Source organism: Carlito syrichta, unplaced genomic scaffold (genome assembly GCF_000164805.1).
Source record: "Carlito syrichta isolate Samal-C Ts95f unplaced genomic scaffold, Tarsius_syrichta-2.0.1 Scaffold301974, whole genome shotgun sequence".
NCBI lineage: Eukaryota > Metazoa > Chordata > Mammalia > Primates > Tarsiidae > Carlito > Carlito syrichta.
In genome coordinates this window covers 1,058,709-1,060,395 of record NW_007246070.1, presented here as the reverse complement: position 1 = coordinate 1,060,395, position 1,687 = coordinate 1,058,709, and the positions used below count along the sequence as shown (strand labels likewise).

At 59.3% G+C, this 1,687-nt stretch overlaps 1 protein-coding gene across 1 annotated transcript in view; it reads left to right on the top strand.

Moving 5' to 3' along the window:
* BSX (brain specific homeobox) overlaps positions 1-1,509 on the top strand; it is a 3,837-nt gene extending 2,328 nt beyond the window's left edge. The window contains exons 2-3 of the mRNA XM_008055856.1: positions 90-286; positions 1,270-1,509. Coding sequence (XP_008054047.1) covers positions 90-286; positions 1,270-1,509 — 437 coding nt within the window. The remainder of the gene's footprint in view (positions 1-89; positions 287-1,269) is intronic.
* Positions 1,510-1,687: the final 178 nt, after the last annotated feature.

The window sequence follows — 1,687 nt, the reverse complement described above, 5'->3', positions numbered from 1 at the left end:
GGGGGCGCTGGGGAAGAGAGGAGACGAGCGGGGCGGAGGTCGCCCCCGGGAATCCGGCTCTGGCCACGCGGTTGCTCCTCTCTCCGCAGGGATGCCGGTCCCCGCGCTGTTCCCGCACCCCCAGCACGCGGAGCTGCCGGGGAAGCACTGCCGCCGCCGCAAAGCCCGCACGGTGTTCTCCGACTCGCAGCTCTCGGGCCTGGAGAAGAGGTTCGAGATCCAGCGCTACCTGTCCACGCCAGAGCGGGTGGAGCTGGCCACGGCCCTCAGCCTGTCCGAGACGCAGGTGGGCGGGAAGAGAGGGAGGCCCCGGTCTCTCCGCACCTCACGATACCTTCGGGTCCCCCCTCGGAGTCCTGCGAGCAGGAGTGGCTCCGCGGCCGCCCTGCTCTAGCCTTTTCTCAAGATCCTTAGCAATAGTACCGACACTCCAACCTCACGTCAGGCTTACCCGAGCAGAATTTCTGGAGCCGAGCTCTGGACAGGAAAGAAAAACTCCTCGGGTGGCTCTGATGATCATCTCCGGTTTAAGAACTACTATTTCTAGGACTTCTTTGCTTCCCTCTGACCAGGGATGTAACCCGAGTAGGAGGGGTTCTTGTCCCGAGAGGAGCCCACACAAGGAGATTTCTCTCTCATTTCAACCACTTTCCCCGTTGCGAATCTGCACCCCACTCCCAACACACACTCTGGCTCAAGCCTCCTCCCTTGCCCCCTGTCCGGAGTGGAAGAACTTGTTTTTATCTTCCTTCTGGCGCTACTCGTTGGCAATCTTGACACCTTCCTCTGCCCCTCTCCATTGTTATTCCTTGAACTGTACCCAGAAACCCGCTTTGCTGTGAAATAATTAGCTCTGCCAGGCCCGGGTCTGAGTTTCTCTCCGATGAGAACCAGCAAGTTCAGTTCTCAACTTCCTGTCCAAGAGTCTTGGGGGTCAGGTGTTTAGATGTCTCAGGCAGAGGGACGATCAATTGAGCGATAAGTTGAGATGCGTCCACGCAGCACTTACTATGAGCAGTTCTAATTAATAACAGCACAGGTAATTACTAACCATCCCATTCTATTCCTTATCATTACTTTGGGATAGTTACTCCCGGGAGCCTTGGGATGTTTGATTCTCATTCAGCCCAAGACAATAATGTTTGGGGGTGGAGGCTGTCACAACTCGTGGATCCTTCGTCAGTGAATTGCAGCCCATTGTCCTAGACCACAGCATCGGCTCAGAGCTGGAGAAATGACACGATTTTATTTTTATCTCCCCGAAATCAGGTGAAAACGTGGTTCCAGAACCGGCGGATGAAGCATAAAAAGCAGCTACGGAAAAGTCAAGACGAGCCCAAAGCCCCTGACGGGCCGGAGAGCCCCGAGGGCAGCCCCCGCGGCCCCGAGGCCGTCGCTGCCGAGGCTCGGCTGAGCCTGCCCGCCGGCCCCTTCGTGCTGACCGAGCCCGAGGACGAGGTGGACATTGGGGACGAGGGGGAGCTCGGCTCGGGGCCGCACGTGCTCTGAGCCGCCAGGCAGGGGAGGGCAGGCGGGGAGGAGACCGCCGGGCCGGGCGCGGTTCTCTCCCGGACGGAAGACTCGGACTCCAGTCTCGCAGGAGGATCAGCTCCTGGAAGACAAACAAAACCCACTGTCCACCCTTCAGCCGGTGCGGAGCCGCGCGATCCGCGGTTCGGCCTCCCCG